This window comes from Perca flavescens, chromosome 21, assembly GCF_004354835.1.
Source record: "Perca flavescens isolate YP-PL-M2 chromosome 21, PFLA_1.0, whole genome shotgun sequence".
In the NCBI taxonomy this organism is placed as follows: Eukaryota; Metazoa; Chordata; class Actinopteri; order Perciformes; family Percidae; genus Perca; species Perca flavescens.
The window spans coordinates 19543502-19565151 of NC_041351.1; the positions used below are offsets into that span (position 1 = coordinate 19543502).

General features: G+C 40.8%; 1 protein-coding gene across 1 annotated transcript in view; it reads right to left on the reverse strand.

Moving 5' to 3' along the window:
- Nucleotides 1–21650, reverse strand: part of cpped1 (calcineurin-like phosphoesterase domain containing 1) — a 57555-nt gene that overhangs the window by 21671 nt on the left and 14234 nt on the right. The window contains exons 3-5 of the mRNA XM_028568049.1: nt 4453–4625; nt 1356–1481; nt 1043–1175 (exon numbers count right to left, since the gene is read on the reverse strand). Of these exons, the coding sequence (XP_028423850.1) occupies nt 1043–1175; nt 1356–1481; nt 4453–4625 (432 nt within the window). The remainder of the gene's footprint in view (nt 1–1042; nt 1176–1355; nt 1482–4452; nt 4626–21650) is intronic.

Genomic DNA, 21650 nt, shown 5'->3' on the forward strand with positions numbered 1-21650 from the left:
AGTACATACCCTGTATGTAGTCTGAATTTATAATTGACAGAAGGACATGTGTGAACAAGAGTGTGGATGAGAAAGGACGCTTGTGCGTAGCATGTTCTGCACATACAGTGATAGCCTCCGTTCCTGCGTATAAAAAGCCTGTACCAACTGCCCTTTAAATCTTTAACAAGCATTCCCTTGGATGAGCAATCAATTATGAGGGAGATGGGTCATCAGACCAAAACGGGCCAACATGGTTAAATGCATGCTGGAATAATGGTTGGATAATTAAATTAATACCATCCCCCGACAGTCACCTTGATGCATGATTGAGAAGCATGACACATGGGCGTATGAGTGGTCCTGTCAATCAGCAGTGTGTGTGTGTGTGTGTGTGTGTGTGTGTGCTTTCTTAAAGACGTATTGTCCTTGTGAGAGTTTCCTTGCCCGATACCCTTGTATCAGACTCTTATAAGCCGTCAACAATGGATTTTGATTATGGAATTATTCTTCTTATAGGGAGTGAATACATTCATTAATTCAATTACACCAGTGTGTGCGTGTGTGTGTGTGTGTGTGTGTGTGTTTGTGTGCCAGGAGCTCTTCCTGCAGCTCTAGCTAATGGCATATTAATCCTCTAGGCTGGGATCTTAACTGTGCTTCAGTTAGATATGCTAAAAATGAACAGGTTTAACGGGAATATTAGCGAAGACGTATTAAGCCAAGAAATGTAAGACCACTTCACAGTGGCCTAAATCCATTATTACCGGGAATACTACTGATATTTTAGGGTTTTGGAAGCTGCTTAACTTTGAAAACTTTCAAAGCTCTTATCTCTTTTGTTACTTCCAACTCAAAGTTAGGACATTGTAGCCGAACAAAGATGTACACAGATCTGGATCGACAAGACCTAGTAGTTAGAAGAGACGACGCAAACTGTCGGTCATGCTGAAGTGCCCTTGAGCAAAATACTGGACGCGAACCTGATCAGTCATTACGAGTTGATCCGCATAAAAACACAGTAACTGGAGGAAAAAAGGTATAACGAGCCCTGCTGTCCTACCTGCCCTCTTGAACCTGTCCAGCAGATTTTGTCTGACTTCCCTCTGCAGGTTGAAGTAGTTGTCCTCCTCATCGGGGCTCTTTAGGTACAGAGGAATGTGCTGGAACACCAGGATGTGTTTGGGTTTGGGTTCCTGAACAGAGACAGATGTGAGGGGATGGGTTCATTGCCGATCTCCAAAGACAAAACTCTAAATTGTTGTGTCAAATGGCTGCAGACGGCAGCAATTTCCAAACATCCAGGATCACATTATCTAGCTGAGCATCTTCATAAATCAGATAAGAATAGAATCATGTCAGTGACGCCAATCTACCGTTGAGGAGGAAGCTCTGCTCAGCTGCTCCTCCAGCCACGTCTCCTGGGCCTCCTTCAGCTGAGGGCAAGCCGAGGCGTCGTAGAACAACTGGGAGTTCAGGACCAGGCAAAAGACTCCGCCCACCTGGGACAACAGGAGGAAGAAGACACAGAGAGGTTACCTACACCTCATTCATTTTTCAAACAACAACAACAACAACTTGGATTGTAATAAAGGGTTATTTTATAGCACATTTTCTACTATCCAAACATTTGTATTCCTATTTTTATATATATAACTTGTACTGCTGCAAATCCTAACTTCCACAAAGAAGATCAATGAAGAATCGCCAAAATTCCACTTCTACTGCTTATACACTGGTTATCGTATGGGCAAAGTGAGCCTGTGAGCAAGGCCCTGGACTCGAGGGCGGCTCATGGCTTGCAGGTTTGTTCAAGTGGGTAGAAATATGTAAAAAGGACTCTGTATGTATGGGAGTAGGATTACATGTAAATGTAATGTCAAGTGTCAACCCTGATTTCAACATGAAATAACAAACTCCCACACGGGTGGGACTGTTAAAACAGTTTTATAATGTTCCATGGCTCTGGGGGAAGCTTTCTAAAGTCTGAATAAATTGCCCTGATGATATCATAGTGATATCATCTGGGCTATCTCCAATTTATGACAGAAAGCATGCTTTACGAACTAGAGTGGAGTTTGAAAAACGTAGGTATTTACCAGGCAGGGAGGGTCTAATGAAAGTTGTTATTGAGTTGCATTATGGGAAATGTAGGACCCTGTCTGTTTAAAGCTTGACCCATACTAGAGACTAAATTTAATTTATTTGACAGAATCATTTCTTTGATTTTGATCTTTTTTTCTTAATCTGTCCATTGTGAATCCCCCAATTTTATGGAAGTACAATACTAAATAGCGGGGGTACGGCTTGAAATACAACGTATGCTGTAGCTGTACATGGTATGCGCAGAGCAAAACAGAGCTGAAATGTGGTTCACTTCACATACCAAAATAATCAACATAACTGCAACACAGTACACGGTGTGGAGGTTACTTGGCCCTGTGCTTTTGTGCACCCAAGTCCTGTGAGCAGTTTGGACCGAAATGACCCAGTACCTAGTCGTATCAAAACTTTGGTCGGACTGTCGGTCAGTTTCTTTTTTTTTTTAATTCTTCTTTTGAAAGTGTAGGTCTTTTCTTAGCAGTACAATCACTGACTGAAACATTTTGTGGCCGCTTCTTTGGGTTTTCAGCCATGCCTTCACCTGTTGCAGCAGTCCTCTTTGTCTCTGAAGCTGAACGCTGCTGTTGTCCTTTCTCGGTGGCAACGTGCGCACGAATGTCACCGGACTACATCATTTTGTTAACATAGCGATACAGAGAAATACAGACAGTTTTGTGGAGCTGATTGGCTTAATAAGCCTTGTACCAACTCATTTGCCAATGGCTTGAACGTAACGGATGTTCATTAACATAAAATAGTCGCGCACTATACTTTAATGTGACCTGTGATTAGCCCACACGGCAGCAGCTACATGCACAGTACATCCCATATATATATCATATAATTTGTGTTGGGGAGGAGTGGTGGAGGCATTTTACGCAACTGAATGCTTCCATTCATATGACGGGTATGAATGAATGAATGCTTTTTTTAATTATGTAAAAAAAGAATACAATAAAAACTAAAAGAACAAAAACAAAAACTAAATATAATTGAACATGTCCGAAAAGGAATAGGAAGAAGCAGAAGCTTATTTAATCCTACCCATTTTCCACTACTTTATAGGGCTGGTTCCTAAACAATACTTTTTTTTATAACATTTTCTTTTTTTTTTTTTTTTTAAATAAAAGAAATTACATTATTACACATTACGGCACAAATCTTTTCAATTATTTTTCAGCTCTGTGCGTAACGTAGAGTTTTTCCTGCCTGCCTCTATGATGTGTAACGTTAGGCAGCCAATCACAAATATTATTAGATCTCAGTAGAAGCATGCTGCGTGCTTATTGGCACACTCACACTGATGAGATTTACTCCTTAGATATTGAAATTTGGTATTGAATGACGAGGCATTTTTCGATACTTGATACTTTAGAGGCAATTCGGTTGGTGCCTGAAAGTATTACATTTGGTACCCAACCCTTCTGCTTTATAATAATCATCATGAATAGCTTCATATTAATATCATATATCTTTAACACATTCTTAACAATTTCCTACATTTACACACCACAAAAAAGGAAACATGCATATTTACATATGTATATATTTACCATAGAAAATAAATAATGTAATTAAACAATAGGGCTGTGTATTGGCAAAAATCTGGTGAGATGATACGTATCACGATACATGGGTCACGATTCAATATTGGGATTCTTTTGAAAGTACAATTTTAGAAAAAATTATATTTAAAAAAAGACATGATGTTCATAAAATTCAAAGAAGTTTACTTTAAGTTAACAATTCAGTACACAGAAAATCAAACTGCCAGTTTGGGAGTGTGGTTCACAGGTTCTTGGTGAACAAATGTTGATATGCTAAAGTAGGCCAAAGTTCAGCCATAGCTACATTGTTAGCTTCTAGCAAAAAGTCAGGCACTGTTAGGCACTGTTAGGCAAGGACACTAGTGGTGCGTTTCAGCATAGTCATCTGATGAAATAAATAATCTGTGAGAACACCTGGTCAAAACCCTTCCTCCTCCCTGTACCTTGTGGAAACCTTTTTTTTGTACACTCTAATTGAATCAAATGAGGGAGAAAAAAAAAAGGTATCAAATGAAGTACTCTACTGGTATGAGTATCACTTTGAGGGTGATTTAGGTATTAAGGGTAGGGTAATTACTTTATTGGAACTGGTATCATCATTTTTAAACCATACCCAGCCCTAGTGAGCAGGAATGGGGTTTGCTCAAGGCAAACATGTACGCGTTTGTAAGTAAGAGCCCTTCCTCATATTCGTGCCCAGGGCCCCCATGGTCATCATAATAATAATAATAATAATAATAAGCCCTCCAAGCGACAGCCATTACTACTGGCTGTATTTCTACTACTACTGCTACTAATTAAACATTCTTAGATGCCTGCTCACCCAGAAGCTGAAATAGTCGTTTCCCCAAGCACTGCAGTACTGCTCCAGTGTCCTAGGAGTGGGGGTGTTGCCCAGGTCATGGTTCCCGCTGACAAACACCAGCGGGATGGAGGGATCCGTCCCCTTCAATGCCGCCTTCAGGTCTCGCTCCTGACCTTCTCTGAATGGGGTGTCTGGGGGTGTAGGGGTGGGGGAGGGACATGAGGGGAAAGACCTCGATCATCGACATCCACACAGAAAAAAAAAACTAATATTGATTATAACATCTTACCTGGACACGATAAAATGAATATGAATGTTGATGAAAACGGTCAGATTGAGAGTGTGAAGGGTACTACAGGTGGTAGCCGCCTCAGGGAAGGGGGATTATTTGGATGATGAAGATGACGGCTCAGAGAATGATCAATAGTCTTTACACGGCTCGACTTTATGTCACCATGGTTACTGCCATGATGAGTGGTGTTGTGTTGGAAGCCTCCCCGGTCCACAAAGCAAACCTTAAAATCACTAGTACTACGCTAAATGAGAGGCGTACAAAACCTCCATTCAGTCACAGTGTAGGTAAAGGACAGAGAATGGCTGAGACTCCAGCCTATTTATAATTTAGAATGTATATCAAACAAACCTATTAGCCACTTCTCTTAAATTATTCCTTCCTCTCCCTCTTCTCTCTCTTATTTCTTTTCGTTTTTATTCATCCGAGTAATTATTTTACTGGCCTACTTTTATAGCAAACGTTTCCTTGGATGTTTGGATAGGATTAATTACATAAGAGCCTTTTTTTCCCCGACAGAACATCTTGTGCATGACAGAGCGGGAGAATGCAGAATTTAAAAAAAACGCATCCGAATAAAAAGGTAAAACGTTGTTTTCACTGGTCTCTCTTGTACAATTACGCCGGCCTGTCAGACTTCAAACTGTCAATACAACACACAAACAAGCACTCAAATACAAAAGGAGACATGAAGGCCTTTTTTTGTTATGTTAAACCGATTCTGTGTGACACTTTGATGACTGCATTCACATTCAGGTTTGCAGAGTAACTAATACATAATATATTAATTTCCTGACGTTGGATTTCCAAAGGAACAAAAAGATATGTGCCATTAAATGTTCAGAGATCATCACTAGCAGTCAGCAATGTCAAGTATTGCCACTGATTGGCTGTCCTAACATGGGCTGATGACACTTGAAGGTGCCAGTACAGCTCTAGCAGGTTTCTTGGTCAATATCTTCAACTGGGGAATAAAATATGCAAGTGGTAACTTACAACATGTCACAATAACAAAATACACATTGGAGTGCGCTATTACATTTATGCAATGGCTGCCTAGTATAGTGCACAAAGCGATTATCAAACATTACAAAATCCATGAACAAAACGCACTTTTTTTTTAATAGAAAGCTGGCCAACTGTAACAAAAGTGTATCACAAAAGTGCATTTTGAGCATTCTGGTAGACTAGCATGAAGGTGCATTTCTTTTGGTTGTATAATAATGGTAATGATACTGTAATTATGTACATTTCGTAGTTCTGTGCCATGAAAAGTGAAACTGAAACCGTTACTGCTATATATAAAGTTTTGTTATGCATTTGTAAAATACCTTGTACCTAATACATGTACCTCTCAATTCACAATGTTATCAATGATTGTCAATAAATAGATAAGTGGTCTGAGCAATGGTTTACAACAGATGATGGCCAGTTTGTGAAAACTAAACATCTGGCTTGGTCTCTGGGCGAGCTGACAGTTTAAAGCAGAATCTTAATAGAAATGGTGCCACGACAATGTGGACTTATTATTCCACAATCACAATATTTGACCGCTGGCACAATTTTATACAAACAAAGGCAGCTGCACTAATGACGAGGTTGTCATTTAAAAAGCTGAGGCAATTGTTGCAGCTGCTTGCTCTCAACTCCCCCTGCTGTTACGGACAATTCGATTTCAACACATTTGAACCATTTATTCACAAGGGGTTGCCTTGTTTTTGTTCCCATAAGGTCAGTCATAAACAATTAGTTTCGATTCAATCAAAAAAATCGACTCACATTCGAATCGCGATTCAAGCTCTACCGATTCAAAATTGATTCATAGAATTCCAAAAATCAATTTATATTTTTCAATTGTATGTCTACTGCAATCACATGGGAAAAGTAACTACATTTACATACTGTGAAACTTTTTTTTTTTAACCAAGAATCGTTTTTGAATCGAAAATCGATTTTGAATCGAATCTTGAGCCTGAAAATCGATATCGAATCGTGACATTTTCGGAATCGTGCAGCCCTATTAGAAACCGTTCCTTCCAACTGAGGAATATTTCCAAATTAAGAACATTCGTGTCAAAGGGTGAGTCTTTTTACCTGTTTGGGTAAGAAGGAGCTTTACCGTCTCCAGGCTGTTCAGAACTCTGCTGCAAAAGGCTTTTAACTCACATTAACAAAAGAGCACACATCACACCTGTTTTAGCATCACTTCACTGGTTACCAGTCCAGTATAGAATTCAATTTAAAATCCTGTTCCTTACTTTTAGAGCCAGTCAAGTTCCTCCCTACATCTCTGACTTGATACAGCTTCATATTCCCAACCGTAGTCTGAGGTCATTAGGTCGGAGGCTATTAGTGGTTCCCTGCACTCATTTTAAAACTAGAGGGGATCGATCCTTCCAAGCAGTGTCTCCTAGGCTGTGGAATGTCTTGCCTCCCTTTCTACGTTGAGTGAATTCTGTTGAATCTTTTAAAAAACAATTGAAGACTCTGCTATTCAAGCAAGCTTTTAGTTAGTCGAGGGGTTTTTAATGGTTGTTATGTTTTCTATTTGTATTTAAATGTTCTTTTATTTGTTGTACTGTATTACATTTTATTGTGAAGCACTTTGTGATTTTTATCTGTGAAAGGTGCTATACAAATAAACTTTAATTACTTACTTACTGGTTTCTCCAAGTATAAACCAAGCTTAGATAAACCTAGAAGGGAATTTGTCAGCTGCTCCAGTGGAGCTGGTTGGTAGCTAACAAACCCAAGTGTGAATGTGTGCAATTGAGTGAGTGGGGCAGGGTGGGGCTCAACAAGACCATGTAGCCACATTTTTACTTTCACTGGTAGCCACAGAGAGTGGCAAGGACGCTTGCGCTGCCTCACACCTCCAGCTGCCTGCCCTCAACTACAGCCATCCGCTAACACGGCAATATCCATAAATCATCCTTCAGCACTCAACCAATCCTTAACCATACAGCACCCTATCAATCTGCATTTGTGACACCTTGCTTTAGATTAATAGGGCGTGGTTATGGGCATGGCAACATGTCAGTTTAACATCTGAAGGTTGTTTAGATCAGTGCTCGAAGTGGGCCAGTACTCACCGGTATGCAGTACTGGCACTTCTACATTTTACGCTTAAGCGTATCTTCTACCGCTACTTTTACCGCCGATACTCTTACCTCTGACAGAGAAAGCGTCAGTGTCAGAGAGATTGGTAATGGCCCTAACGTTACATAAACTACACTACCCAGAGGGCACTACGTGACTTACCTTGTAAGTCGTTATGTAAGCCTTGCTTCAGAAAGGTACTAAAAGAACGCGTGTGCCAGAGCCAGACACGTCGACAGAGGTCCAAGTCCAACCAGAAACATCGGGTACGATTCATGAGCTTCAAACTAACGTTAACGTTGATGTGAGCGGAACAGCTAGCGTTAATGAGGAGTCTGCAGCCACCAACCTCAATGACACCGACGTCAACAATAACGTGAGTAACGAAACACATGGATGGCCTGACTGTTGGTCAAGGGACCAAATTATGTGTTTTTGCTCCACGAACAGCTGGCTCGTTTTTAAAGATAACAAACTGGGGCTGCAAAACACGTAGCAGCATCCCGTCACTTGCTGGCCAGACAGAGAAGGGACTGAAACTGTCAAGAGAAAGGAGGGAGGGATGTTTAATTCAAGCCTTTGGTACAAACAAGGTGAAGCAACAGCTGTCACTGAAAGACCACAGAGATTATTAATAAATAATTATGTTTTTGTCATGCCAGAAATGTATGCTACTTTCAAATATTCAATCAAATAATATAACTTAACTGTCTACCGTTTCTTTAGAATAGCCAATTTGGTTAATAATCACAGCAGAATATCTCAAGACTGAATTCACTGCCATCTGTGTAGCTACTCTCTAATTTTATGTCTGGCATAAATGTTCCCCCTGTCTCTGTTGTGTGTGTCCCTAGGGATTGTACAGTTCCAATCTCAGCACCGTTGCAGACTTGGAGGAGTTCCGTTTTCACACAACACACGCACGCACACGCACGCGCACACACGACTTGTTTAAATAAATACATTAATTTATGTTGTTAATAAATAACAATAAATTGTTGTTGTACCAGCAATATCTCCATGTTTTGTTTTTCACTGTAGAAATCTCAAATGTCATAATGATTTGCCAATGCAAGAGAGTACCGGCACCTTTTTCTTTTCCACTTCAAGCACTGGTTTAGATAGAAATGTCCTGCTGCAGCTGGAAAGTCTAGACTGCATATTACCTATCAAACTGGATTCATACTTATCGGGTAACTTCCCCTTAACCACTGATAATAGTGTCATACATGGTGGACAGAGCGGGTAAAGACGCGGCGGGTAAAGACGCTGCTGCTCCGAGTAAATCTCGGATAAAACCGGAGATTTACACCACAGTAGACGGTCAAATTGTGGTGGAAGATGAGCTGTTGAACTTTCTTGTGGTTAAAATGAGAACTTTAAGTCAGGATGATATTGTTATGCTGACTGTTAACCACTTTGGGTCAGAGTGGATTGAGAGCTCCAAGAAAGTTTTGTTTGAGCTCTGCCCAAATACCACTCAACGCTGCATTTCGCACAAAGGACAACAAAAAGACTAATAACGTTAAGAGCTGTCTGAAAGTGCTCAACGAGGCTGGTGAGAACATTCCTCGGTTTGTGTCTCATCATTTGGATGATCTTCCACCTGTGACATTCAACAGCATTGATGTTTCTTGTTTGCTGGGGAAAATCGAACGTCTTAGCATGAATGTATCAACCATGAAACAGGCCATATCTGTTCAAACTGACATCTGCGAGGATCTCCGTTCAGTTACAGCCGGTCTAGACCAACGCATGTGCGCAATAGAGAAGCCTGGAGGAAGTAAGCCTGCTCCTCGGTTCACCCTCGGAGGCCCCAAGTCGGGGAATGGACAGAGACGGGCATGTACCTGGATGCACGGTTGTGGGTGCCAGCGCAACGGAGGAAGTCTCGAGTGAGGGGAGCGGAGAGACAGCTACCCTGGCATGGAGCAAGGTAGTGAAGCGGGGCCGTCGACAACAGTTAACCGGAGATACTGCTCAGCCCAGGGCCAAACTGAACGCTCCGAGAAAGGAGAAGAAAAGTGGCATTGTTGGAACCAGTGAGGGTAGAAACATAAGGGTTGTGAAGACTAAGTTGGTGAGTGTTTTTGCAACAAAATTCTCCCCAGATGTAAATTCGGAAACATTGGCTAGTTGCTTGAAAGATAAACTACACCGTGATGTAACATGCCAAAAGATAGAAAGTGCCCAAAGATGGTATAACTCCTTCAAAGTAATTGCAGAATGCAATACGGTGAGCGAAATGTATGAGCCACAGCTGTGGCCAGAAGGTATGTTTGTGCGGCGTTTTTATGAAGCACGCAAAACATTAGGTCAAAGAAATGTAATTGTGAATATAAATGATGATGTGTCTGAGGCTGGAGCCACTGTTGCAGTGAAGATTTGACTATGATCATGAGAGTTGTGTCATATAACTTGCGTGGTTTACGCTTTGGACAGGGGGCCGGGGACAAAGCACGACGTTTTGTTGTTGACAAGCTCTTAGACAGTGCTGATATTTTATGTATACAAGAGACTCTGTTACCCAAACAAGATCTAGATAAACTCAACTCTGTGCATGAAAATTTTTATGGCGCAGGTGTGTCGACAACAGATCTAAGTATGGGAATCGTGCGTGGCAGAATACCTGGAGGGGTGGCCATTCTATGGCATAGGAAACTTGACCCACTGATCGATGTGATTAGGCTAGAGGTGGACTGGGCCATAGCAATTAAAGTTGTACATGATAAAAATGTTTTTATTATTTTAAATGTGTACATGCCATATGAATGCTACCAAAATGAATATCTTAATAGGCTTGCCTTTATCAGCTCATTCCTAAAAGAGAGTAAAAGTACTTGCATTTTGGTGATGAGTAATATGAATGCAGATATGTCAGATGATAACTCTTTATTTGCCAAACACCTTAATCAATTTTGTCTAACCAGTAGACAGTTACACATATATCAGTGAAGCATGGCATACAACATCTTGGCTAGACTACTGTATATGTACAGCTGATGCTCATCATTGCTTGGAGATTGAGATTATGTATGGTGTAGCCACAGCAGATCACATACCTGTCTCCATGATAATACATCTTGACAGTCTACCTGAGTTGACTAACTATGATAATGATAATAATGAGCTAAATAGAAAAGTGGACTGGGCAAAGCTCACAGAATATGATCTATGGAAGTACAACGCACTGAGTGATAGTAGTCTTGGTAATATTGATATACCACTTGAAGCTATTTTGTGTGACAACTTAAATTGTAAGAGTCACAAACATCATAGTCAAATAGTTATCATGTATGACAAAATTGTGAACAGTTTAATTAATGTCAGTAAATTATTCATCCAAGACAAAAGGAAGCTTAACATTAGACCTGGATGGAACGAATGTGTGTCTGAACGTCATGTGGAAGCTAAGGAAGCTTTTTTGAGCTGGGTATCATCTGGAAAAGCTAGGTATGGCCCAGAGTTTGAACATAAGAAAAAGGCAAATGCCAGGTTTAAATATGCTCTACGGTTTATCAAGAGTAATGAGCAGATGATGAGGGCAAATTCTATGGCCAGAAAGTTTCAGCAGAATAATTTGTATGATTTCTGGAAGGAAGTAAAGGTCATCAATAATAGCAAGATGCCTTTGCCATCCAGTATTGATGGGATCTCTGGGGATGAAAATGTTATGGAGCTGTGGGGAAACATTTCAGAGATTTTTAACTGTGTTGAGAGTGCTGAATATCATGTTGATGATGTCATTAATAATGATGGCGTGGTTATTAGACCTGATGAAGTATGTCATGCTATTGAGAAATTGGCAATGAACAAAGCGTGTGGTCTTGACCAAATAACAGCTGAACACCTGAAGTATGCAAGCCATAGAATCTCAGTGTTACTTGCTATATGTTTTTCTGGATTATTAGCGCATGGCATATTACCTGACTCTATGTTACCTGTACTGTTAGTGCCAGTTATTAAGGACAAATCCTGTAAGGTATCTAGCATAGAAAACTACAGGCCAATCGCTCTGGCGAGTATACTCTCTAAAGTATTAGAACAAATTTTATTTGATAGACTACAAGAATATATAACAACCACTGACAATCAATTTGGTTTTAAAAAGAAACATGGCACAGATTTGTGTATATATGCACTGAAAGAACTTGTTTCCATGTACAAAAGCCATGGATCAACAATGTTTTTATGTTTCCTTGATGCATCCAAAGCTTTTGACCGTGTTAATCACGGTAAACGGTTTATTAAATTACGAGAGCGAGGGGTCCCTCCATACCTAATACGTATCTTGCATTATTGGTACTCCCATCAAACAATGCAAGCTAGATGGGGCAAGATTACATCAGATCCTTTCCCAGTTACCAACGGGGTTAGACAAGGTGGAATATTGTCGCCTGTTCTTTTTAATTTGTATATGGATGATCTTCCTAGGACATTAGAAGTGTGTAAAACTGGTTGTATGGTGGGAGACAGGCGTATTAATCATCCGATGTATGCAGATGATTTAATTGTTATGTCTCCTTATAGTGTTGGCCTACAACAATTGCTTAGTGTCTGTTCAAACTATGGACTACAGTATGACATCAAATTCAATGCAAAAAAGAGTGTTGTAATGATTGTCAGAACTAAGGAGGACGGGAAGCTATGCTTTCCGTCTTTTTATTTGACAGGGCAAGAGCTAAATGTAGTTACTAAAACAAAATACTTGGGCCAGATTATTAGAGATGATTTTTGTGATGATGATGACATACAGCGCCAGTGTTGTAAATTATATGGACAGGCAAATATATTGGCACGTAAATTTCATATGTGTACTGAAGAAGTTAAAACATCTCTTTTTAGAGCATACTGTACACCACTTTATACAGCTCACCTATGGTGCAGCTATAGTAAAGCAAAGATAAATAAGATAAAGGTGGCATACAATGATGCATTTAGAACTTTGTTGAAGTATCCAAGATGGACCAGTGCTAGTCATTTGTTTGTGACGAGTAAAAACACCTTCTATGCTGTGCTGAGGAATTTTATGTACAAATTTAGGTGCCGATTAACAGAGTCAAAGAATACAATTTTAACTGCCTTAACTAACCCTGCACTTAGTAATAGTATGTTTTTTATGTTTGAGTGTACCCTTTTGTCTGTAATATGTTATGTGTACTTTTATATCTGGACCTTGAGTCTGTAAATAAAGTTATATATATATATACACAACATTGTGCAAATGACCACTTGCTTGGCAACGGATACAATGCAAGGGGGAGTAGAGGATTGTGATAAGAACCCATATCCTTAAGTAAGCACAATATAAACAAAATAAAAAAACGACAAAGAGCATGCACTAAAAAGTAATAAAATACTCCAGGTAAGTTCATTTCATAAACCGGTAGGATACATAATGAAGTCTCATGCAGCATTTTATGAAAAATGATTTTTTTATGCATACATTTTCTTGCCCTGCTTTCCTCTTTTGGAACAAGCTATATTGACAGGGTATACGGAAATAAAAACACACAATGCTGCTCTCCACTCTCTCTGTGGCGCTGACTGAAAGGCCTTGTTCATTTAATGAGATTGCAACACTGTGATTCTCAAACCTTGACAGGAGACAAGTTCTCGTTGAGCCTGTCCAACACTGTAAGCACTTCTCTCAATTGAGAATAGAGACTGCACACAGCCCTCGGTATGTGGGGTCTTGCTGTCACATACATTTTCTACACTTAAACAACTGTATTTTCAACGTGTGGGGGGGACCTCTTAATGTCTGTGACTAACTGGAGCATGTACCGGCACTGACAGGTTGTGCTGATGTGGCACTGGCCTACAGTTTATGACAAGGTGGCAGCTAGGATGGAGTCAAATTAAATGTGTCCCACAAACTTTCACACACACCACTTTGTTACATTACAATATGCTGAATCAATTCTGTTAGTGATGAAATTCACCGCAGATACTGTAAACTATAATGTCCTGTAAACTGTCACCATAAAACTAGAGATGTCCCATGCTTACCCTAAAGCCGGTACCTGGGAGATCCAGGCATATTGTATACAGATTTTATATTTCCGTCCTTTGCTGTACTCTACTGTGTTTTGGCCAAACTCAACCTCCTAGATTTGCAGTGTTGCTCTCCTTTAGGACAGCCAGGCTCTTCGGTGCAACAGTGTGTGAATGTGTGAATTTGAATAGTTGCCAAATGTATTGGTCTCCAGTTGTTATATCAATGTGTTTAATGCATATTTAGAGTGTGTGTGTGTGTGTGGGGGGGGGAGGTTACCGTTGGTCACGGATTATGGAAAGTGAAACTTAAATCTGCCATGGGGCTGTTGGATTTATTCACGCACTTTAAAAAGATTTATTAAAAGCTTCTTTCTTTTCGTATTTTTATTTACAACAATATGTTGATATGTATAAACAATATATATAATAGGCTGCATATTAACTTATTGGGAGAAAACAGGTAGTTGTATGTAAAATCAGACATTGTGCACCCCATCAAATGTCAGGATCCTCACTTCATTACTTTTGAAATAAAATGATCCATTATACATTTTATTTCTAAGTTACAAACTGTCAACTGGTCGATATGGCAGAGTTTTGGACGGAGGCTGGCTGAAGTTTCAACGAGCGCCCGCAAGCACGGTAATGTGGTTGACCTTGCTAGAGAGTGACCGAAGAGAGTGAGTGGCCTTAAAACAATCAGTGAATCAGAGAAATGTAACGTTGTTTTTGCTGTGTCATCACTAGAAATGCAACTGTAGCATGCATCTGACTAGCAATAACATCCACAATCATATTTTGACACAACAAATAATATATCCAGCTACAAAATAGCCTGAAAGTCGGAAGTTAGAATGGAGGTACAAAGAGTCGTTCCTATGAAGATACACCGTATCATTGCATTGGTGTAAACGGCAGGTTTCAGAACGCTGCAGACCGGTGCTTTTCAAGTAGTTGCAAGTTTCAACTTGTCTTGCCGCGAACCGTTGGTTGGAACTGGGGCTTTACGCCTCTCAGTCAAGACAAGACTTGAAGACAAGAGATTGGCAGTCGAATCTGGATCCTTGGATCGAAGCATCGAATATTTGACTATACAGGGTCACTTCTAATGCTTATATTTCTTGTTCACCATGGTGGACATCTCGTACATTTCATTTGTACAGAGAATCTGGCCACTCTCCATTGACAAGTGTTAACTTCCTTGAAGATGGGTACTCTGTTGAAGTTTAAACTATTGGATCTGCCCAGAGCCACTCTGGTAGCCTGGCTACGCCCTCCTACATACTGTCTGGTAGGACCAGGCTAACAAGAGAGGAGATGACAACAACTACTGGCTTAGCATCGCTAGCGTTCGCCTAAGCCAACTCCTTCACCACTAACGGAGCGAGCTGGAAAATCAAACGTTTCCTGAACCCCGTGGGGAGGAGGGCCACAGCTTCATGGCCACCAACAAAACTCAGCAAAGATTGTTCTTGCTCGGGATTTAACTTGTGGATATTCGGCAGCGTTGCCACAACGGACCGTATCTTTCTCCGCCGCCATTACGGAACTATAACTCAAACTAGGGGACGTCACGACCTCAACGTCATCGTTTCAGCCACTCCCTCTGTTGGCCGATTGGACCGCCAAAGATTTGGTCGGAGAAAACCCAAGAATATACCGCAAACCCAGACAGAGTACTGAACGAAAATGAAAATTGAGCGGAAGTACGTAGGAGGGCGGAGCCAGGCTAGGACATCCTGATGATTCTGGCATAAACAAACATGGGTTCATGCCATGTTTAGATCTAGGTCTGAAACAATTCCTCTTGAAACTTGAGAAACGCTTACCTGCCCCCACTCCCTGGCATATACAGCTACAGCTGCTAAGTGAAGGTCCGTCTTTGCCAAATATGACAGCTACAGTAGCATGTAAAACAGCAATATGGGGCACTGAATTTGATGAATTTACTGTTTATCACCGCGACCGGGGGGGTCGCACCACTGTCCGTCGCTAGGAGATTATTACTTCACCGTGGGTAAGAGCAGACAGCAGCTCTGGAGAAAACCTTCAGTTAGAAAATGTTTGATTTAAAACCCAGAATGTTATATGGCACTTAAAAGCACTAATGGGTACGAGATAATATTATTGTATGCAATTTAAGGGGAAAAATTGTTGATTTTTCTGAAAAAGGAAACCAATTAGCTGTTCATTTAAGTTGTTTTATTTTCTCTTTTGTACATTTACTTTTGCTCTTTAATGAAGCAATAATATTTCTTATCCGATTACTCAATCACTAGAAAAATCTGCAGAATACTCGATAACTACAATAATCAATAGCTGCAGCCCTGTTTAGATCTAATAGGGGGAAGAAGATGTCAGCTATATGTATAAAGGGATTTTACAATAAATAGATATTATATTCTTCCACAGTCGAGCCGATATCAATAAAATTGTGTTATGGTGCCTTTGTTGTCATATGCAGAAAATATCTGCAGCTTCAAAAATATGGGCTGACATGAATGTTTTTCCAAGTCTGATTGTCCTAATTTACATAAATTCAATATGCCATGAGCACTGCATCAGCACTCGCATCAGCAGTATTGCAGGTGTTGTTGGACTGTCGCAGTAAAGAGTAAGGATTGACCAGTTGATCTACATTATATTACATTACATTGACATTACATGTCATTTAGCTGACGCTTTTATCCAAAGCGACTTACAATTAAGTGCGTTCAACCTTGAAGGTGCAAACTCCAGACAACAAGTGCAAGTACATTAGCTTTAAAATAGGTAATGCTACAAAGAGCCATATGAAAGTGCAGCATCAAGAAATATATAAATATATTTTTTTATTTTTCTTCCCTTCCCTTTATCCGAGGTGTAGTCGGAAAAGAGATGGTTTATTAGCCTTCGGCGGAAGAACCACAGGTTTTCGGCCATCCTGATGTCAATAAGGAGCTCATTCCACCATTTAGGAACCAGGACAGCAAACGGTCGGGATTTCTTTGAGTGATTAGTTCTCCCTCGCTGTGAGGGGGCTGCAAGCAGGTTGGCTGATGCAGAGCGCAGTGGGCAGGTTGGGGTATAGGGTTTGACCATGTCTTGGATGTATGCTGAAACTGTGCACTGCAAAAGGCTTGCGCAAACTCAAATGTGGGGTGAAAAGCTGCCGTCAGCGCACATTTCAGACAGTTTCTCCTTAAAGACATTCATGCACTTGGTTGTTTATGTGACAAGTGACAGAAGTAGTTGTGTAAAGAATGCCAAAAAAAGAGGTCTTCAGGGAGAAGTTCAAACCCGGCAAACATTCTCACCACACACCTGGTCAATCGCTGCGAGAAGAATCTAAATCAGCTTTAATGGCCAAGGAAGTGTGAAAACATACAGGGAATTTGACTTTGGCTGAAGTGGGCGTGAATGTCAGATTGTTTTTGAAAAATTACAGAAATGATCAGTTGCAGCCTCCCCAGTTTCAGTACAGGAAAGATTTCAGGAGAGGGGGTGACTGAAACTTTTCATCAATCCGACAAGCAATTCTGACGTCTGAGTAAGTACATTAGTGCCTCCTAGAGTCCTCCCTTTAGAGGCACATCCAACTTAAAAGGAGACCCCAGGGCACGCTGGTAGGATTACATATCCCATCTGGCTTGGGAATGCCTTGCGATTCCCCTTGGAGGACTTGAAGGATGTGGCTGGAGAGACAGACAACTGGGCTACCTAATTATGTGACCTGGACTCAGATACTCGGATGGATGGATGGATAAATGGATGGATGGACGGACTGAGGAATTTACGCTGATATTCACCAGTTGTCTTACAGGATTCTAAGAGGATCTTTTCACACTGATATTCTGAAATGTGTATCTCCTGGGCCACCATGAAATGATGAAGAATGAAAAAGGTAACAAGAGAGGCATTTCTAAACTTCTACATCCCTTGGTCATCCCAAATCCCTAAAGAACTAAATTACTGCGCAAGCTACTGGTAGATCCCATTTGGTAAACACATTCCAAACCTCTGTGCTTACCCACCCCTCTACAAAGAAATCCAAAAGTGCTTCCACATGTCCAAAAAACAAATTCTCCCGAGGCAGTCTTCATACTCATACTCCCTTCCTCTGTGTTGGTATCCCACGGAGAGTTCCATTTGATCTGCCCTCAACAGCAATTAAACAGGTTTCAACAGTGACAGAAAGGGGGACAGGGAAGTCCCAAGGTAACCTTAGCTTCACCTTTAGGAGTTTCGACACGTATGCAGATGTGCACAAATACTTCTCCCCACTGTATCAAGCGTAACATCCCTCACGAACCCCCCAGAGACAGAGCTTGGATCCTTTGTAGTGCTCATTAGGAGAATGTTAAGTCCAGCATGTTTCTCTAATCTAATCATCTCTCTATTCAGCCCCCCACCCCTCCCTGCTCTTTATCCTCTTCATTTGTCAGCTTTGAAAATAAGTGAGAGAAAGAGTGAGAGAGAGGGGAGATTAAAGGAAGTCCTTGGGATGAGAAAGCATCTCTTGGGGGTTAGTTTGGATTGGAGGCAAGACTAGGGAATTGGGATCAAGGAACATTCTATCAGTAAAGGTCTGGATGACACAATGAGTATGTTAACATGCACACCAATATCCCATTATTATTCCCAATGTGACAATATTCCGAATTGGATACAGGTCATGTCAGCATCATATTCCGACAGTCAGCTGTGGGCGTTGCTGTGGTTGTTGTACACAAACCAACTAGCCAACAGTTTGCAAGGCTGCGGTAGAGATGCATGCCCAAAAGAAAAGAAGGAGAAACAAAACTTATTTTAAACATTATGAAAGACTTGGAAATCAACAGGGTTTTGGATATGCAAAAACATCGCAACGAACGCTGACCTTTTCAAGAAGCTGGTTGAAGGAATGAAAGAGGGAGGCCGTGTTAGCACGGTCGAAAAAGTCCGCCATCGGTGGAGTACTTTGCAAAAACCCTATTATGCATATAACCGGGAATATTAGTGGAATATTCACTTTCATTAGCAGTGTAAACAGATCGGAATATCGTCTTTTCTGGAATACAGGCAAAAATTGGTATTGGAGAATGGGATTGTACCTCGTGGACCACTGTTATGGGACGCAAATGAAAGCCTTTGAGTCCATCAGGGTTCCTCATCATCTCATGTGAATAAAATCATTGACGAGCACGATGACCTTATTGTTGTTGTTTTTTATGTTGGTTTCAGAAGAAATTACAAAAACAAACAGAACGTTTGTTTCCTCCACACTAGAATAAATTCACATGGATGCTTGAAATACATTCATCAGAGGCCAGAATAAAGGTTTGACTTGCAAATGAAGGATGTCAAAATAAGGTATGAGGAATGAGACCGCAGCTGTTTACTAAAGAAAACAGACAAATGAGAAAGAACGATGGAAAGGAAAGAGACCGACAGGAAAGCAGAATGTGTGAGCGAAGGAGAGGAGAGATCGAGAGTGAAATCCGTGGGAACAGAAATACAGTTGCCAATTTCCTGTCGCCGACAGGCAGCAGTGTTGACAATGCCAGTTGACAGCCAGCTTCCCCGGGCCACCACCCATTCATTCTGTATTGTAAATAAACAATTTAAGGAGAAATGTCAGCCTAAGACGGAAGTAGCAGCTCCGGCTATAATATCTCTTCCCTCCTCCCTTCTGATGCAGCAGCCCAGTAGCAAGGCAAGTGACGGACATGGCGAGTAATGAGGATGGCACACACAACCTGCTCTGTTGGGGCTGACGATAACAAGGGCTGACGCCGCAGTCTTTAAAGGTCCCCAAGGCCTCGCGCTTTAAACCCCATGTTTACACAATCTACTGTCCCGTAGTGCATCTGAAATAGATCACCTATAATTTAGGGCTGCACAATTAAACGCAATTTTATCCAAATCGCAATATGGACTAGTGCAATATCCAAATCGCAAAAGGTGTCAAACCATTCTGAATCAAGTGTTGTGGGGCTGCAGAGACCTAGTCCTATCCTGCAGACTAAAGAAAACATTTTTGTTTGGTACAGGTCCTCGCAGAAATCACACTATAATCATTTTCATTTTTTAAGATTTAATATTAGTCAATGAAAATGAGAATAATGATACAAACATGATCATTCCCTTCAATATCGTGAATCATATCGCAATCGCAATATCAGTCAAAATAATCGCAATTAGAGATTTTCCTCATATCGTGCAGCCCTACTTTAAATGTAATCAGAGTGAGACGGGAGAGCGATGTGGGGAAATGGATGGCGCCAAAGTTTGTTGTCTCAATGGTGCAGTCATGGAGATGATGTTGATACTTGGACGCCTAAAGCTAGACTCTTTGATGATACGGGGAGACAGCTCAAAGAGTGTTCATGGCTGTCGCCGTGCAGCTAAAATTGGGGGTTGGTCTAAACTAAAACAAAAATAGGACAGGGAGGAAAGAGTTGCTCTGTGACTAAGCCAAGCCAAATCTGTGTTGCATGTGAATAGTTTGCCTGGAGTCTTTTTAGAAACAGGGGCCAAGGACATTTTAGAGGTGGGGGAAAAGATTGAAAATCGTATGTATCGTGATATTTGCAATGATTTTTAAAAGGTCCCATGGCATGAAAATTTCACTCTGTTAGGTTTTTTTTAACATTAATATGCGTTCCCCCAGCCTGCCTATGGTCCCCCAGTGGCTAGAAATGGCGATAGGTATAAACCGAGCCCTGGGTATCCTGCTCTGCCTTTGAGAAAATGAAAGCTCAGATGGGCTCAATATTAAATAAAAAATTAAAAAATAATTTCCCCTAAATATTTTTGGTCTAGACGCTACCGCTGACAGTGTTTCCAGAAAAACAGACCAAGAGCAGAAAATCCATGTTATGTACTTCTTTATAGGGGTGGGAGATATTGACAAAAATCCAGGTCAGGTGAGCCGTGCTGGGCAACGATCCTGCAGTTGGTACTCCATTCATTGTGCCCAAAAATGCAGTCCTCCGCCTCTGGTCGTGCCGGAGTTATTTTCTCATTCTGCTGGTAGATAGCTAGCTCGGCGTGCTAGCGCCGACAACAACCTGGAGGGTTCGGTCAGACTATGTCCTCCGTGATGTTATGAGCCGCCTGGAAGGCTCTCGTAACGGCTGTGTTGTATCGTGGTCCTGTATTAATTAGTTCAGTGTGGCTGTACGTACTTGTATACATATACACCGACAGGTGAGCCGCTGCACAATCGCGCGCCACCATCTTTGTTGACATGAGTGAACGTCATAACACACTAGGGCTGGACGATTTTGGCTAAAATCATAATCTCGATTAATCGAACAAGTTATCTCGATTACGATTATTGAACGATTATTTAAAAAAAAATATATTTTCTTATACTGTAAATATGTTCACGGTTATTTTGTCTAATGAAAGAGTGCATAATCCTATCTTTGTGATTCTAAAATAAGATAGCAACGCACTCATAGCAATTAATGCTTATTTATTAAATATTTCAAACAACTGAACTGAAAAGATTTTACAATGAAATAAAAACGTCTTATAAAAAAGTAATTTAAGTTTTAATGTAAAAAAAAAAGTTCATCTCTGACGTATGATCGACTGGAAAATATGCTGTCTCAAGGCACCTGTTGCGCAGCTTCCATTCATCGTCAACGTAGTGCAATGTAAGGCTCAAATATGCGTCCATCGTCCTACTTGACCAGAGATCAGATGTGGCTGCAAAGTGCTTAACAGACTTAAGTTCAGCAGCTACTTTTTTACGACATGTTTGGTACATATTGGGCAGCGCAGTTTGGGAAAAATAGTGTCGCGATGGCACAGTGAAACTTCTGTCGAGTGTTTTAACGAGTTGTTTAAACCCACT